Source organism: Coregonus lavaretus, assembly GCF_964263955.1.
Source record: "Coregonus lavaretus genome assembly, contig: HAP1_SCAFFOLD_3412, whole genome shotgun sequence".
Lineage (NCBI taxonomy): Eukaryota > Metazoa > Chordata > Actinopteri > Salmoniformes > Salmonidae > Coregonus > Coregonus lavaretus.
In genome coordinates, this window is record NW_028158531.1 from 22,501 (window position 1) to 25,000 (window position 2,500).

The 2,500-nt window shown below is 47.3% G+C and overlaps 1 protein-coding gene across 1 annotated transcript in view; it reads right to left on the reverse strand.

Annotated features, from left to right (window-relative positions):
- LOC311123867 (uncharacterized protein) overlaps window positions 1-2,500 on the reverse strand; it is a gene marked incomplete at both ends in the record, with an annotated part of 62,672 nt that overhangs the window by 21,866 nt on the left and 38,306 nt on the right. Inside the window, 2 exons of the mRNA XM_084198088.1 lie at window positions 1-26; window positions 193-300. The exon at window positions 1-26 is cut by the window's left edge and continues 82 nt beyond it. Coding sequence (XP_084054214.1) covers window positions 1-26; window positions 193-300 — 134 coding nt within the window. The remainder of the gene's footprint in view (window positions 27-192; window positions 301-2,500) is intronic.

A 2,500-nucleotide genomic window follows, 5' to 3' on the forward strand; every position in this document is an offset into this window, starting at 1 on the left:
GCTGGTCCCATGGGACCTTTCTCTCCCTGGAGACAGATAGATAGTAGGGGACACAGCCACAGTCAACAAACAGTTACAATACACACACGGTTATTGATTTATTTTCATGATTTACATTTTGTGATTAAAACATTACTTGACACAGGAATGAAAAAAAGCCTTGAATAAAGTCTAAGGACGGTGTGTACTCACCGGGCCTCCCTTCTCTCCGGCTGGACCAGGGCCTCCCTGGGGTCCGGTGCGTCCTGATAGACCGATGGGACCTCCGGGACCGGCAGCTCCCCGCTCTCCAGGAGAACCCTGCCAGAACAACAACACATTACATTACAACATCAACAGGAGCCGATCGTTGACCTTTGAGTATCATTCCGTTCTATTACAATATCCATCACACATTTACATCTACATGTTAGACATTTAGCAGACGCTCTTATCCAGAGATAAGAGAGTGCATTTATCTTAAGATAGCTAGGTGGGACAACCACATACACTACCACAGTCATAGTAAGTACATTTTTCCTCACTACAGCAAAGTCAGCGCTGGTAGGAATATTAGATATTTAGTAGGAATAGCTACTATACTACTTAATGGAGTAATGTATTGGGCGTGTATTCTAAGTAGTATGCTAGTGTGGATATTGGAACGAAAGCAAAGACTCAAAAGGGTTAAGAGAGAGACCTCAGGGCTGTATTCAGACTGGTCACTCAGACAGGGTTAACAGAGAGAGAGACCTCAGGGCTGTATTCAGACTGGTCACTCAGACAGGGTTAACAGAGAGAGAGACCTCAGGGCTGTATTCAGACTGGTCACTCAGACAGGGTTAACAGAGAGAGAGACCCCAGGGCTGTATTCAGACTGGTCACTCAGACAGGGTTAACAGAGAGAGAGACCTCAGGGCTGTATTCAGACTGGTCACTCAGACAGGGTTAACCTCAGGGCTGTATTCAGACTGGTCACTCAGACAGGGTTAACAGAGAGAGAGAGACCCCAGGGCTGTATTCAGACTGGTCACTCAGACAGGGTTAACCTCAGGGCTGTATTCAGACTGGTCACTCAGACAGGGTTAACCTCAGGGCTGTATTCAGACTGGTCACTCAGACAGGGTTAACAGAGAGAGAGAGACCCCAGGGCTGTATTCAGACTGGTCACTCAGACAGGGTTAACCTCAGGGCTGTATTCAGACTGGTCACTCAGACAGGGTTAACAGAGAGAGAGACCTCAGGGCTGTATTCAGACTGGTCACTCAGACAGGGTTAACAGAGAGAGAGACCTCAGGGCTGTATTCAGACTGGTCACTCAGACAGGGTTAACCTCAGGGCTGTATTCAGACTGGTCACTCAGACAGGATTAACAGAGAGAGAGACCTCAGGGCTGTATTCAGACTGGTCACTCAGACAGGGTTAACAGAGAGAGAGACCTCAGGGCTGTATTCAGACTGGTCACTCAGACAGGGTTAACAGAGAGAGAGACCTCAGGGCTGTATTCAGACTGGTCACTCAGACAGGGTTAACCTCAGGGCTGTATTCAGACTGGTCACTCAGACAGGATTAACAGAGAGAGAGACCTCAGGGCTGTATTCAGACTGGTCACTCAGACAGGGTTAACAGAGAGAGAGACCTCGGGGCTGTATTCAGACTGGTCACTCAGACAGGGTTAACCTCAGGGCTGTATTCAGACTGGTCACTCAGACAGGGTTAACAGAGAGAGAGACCTCGGGGCTGTATTCAGACTGGTCACTCAGACAGGGTTAACAGAGAGAGAGACCTCGGGGCTGTATTCAGACTGGTCACTCAGACAGGGTTAACAGAGAGAGAGACCTCAGGGCTGTATTCAGACTGGTCACTCAGACAGGGTTAACAGAGAGAGAGACCTCAGGGCTGTATTCAGACTGGTCACTCAGACAGGGTTAACAGAGAGAGAGACCCCAGGGCTGTATTCAGACTGGTCACTCAGACAGGGTTAACCTCAGGGCTGTATTCAGACTGGTCACTCAGACAGGGTTAACAGAGAGAGAGACCTCAGGGCTGTATTCAGACTGGTCACTCAGACAGGGTTAAGAGAGAAGCTTGCTGCTTTACCCTCTCATAAGAAACCAGTCTGCACATAGAGTGGGGAGAACAAGTATTTGATACACTGCCGATTTTGCAGGTTTTCCTACTTACAAAGCATGTAGAGATCTGTAATTTTTATCATAGGTACACTTCAACTGTGAGAGACGGAATCTAAAACAAAATTCCAGAAAATCACATTGTATGATTTTTAAGTAATTAATTTGCATTTTATTGCATGACATAAGTATTTGATACATCAGAAAAGCAGAACTTAATATTTGGTACAGAAACCTTTGTTTGCAATTACAGAGATCATACGTTTCCTGTAGGTCTTGACCAGGTTTGCACACACAGCAGCAGGGATTTTGGCCCACTCCTCCATACAGACCTTCTCCAGATCCTTCAGGTTTCGGGGCTGTCGCTGGGCAATACGGACTTTCAGCTCCCT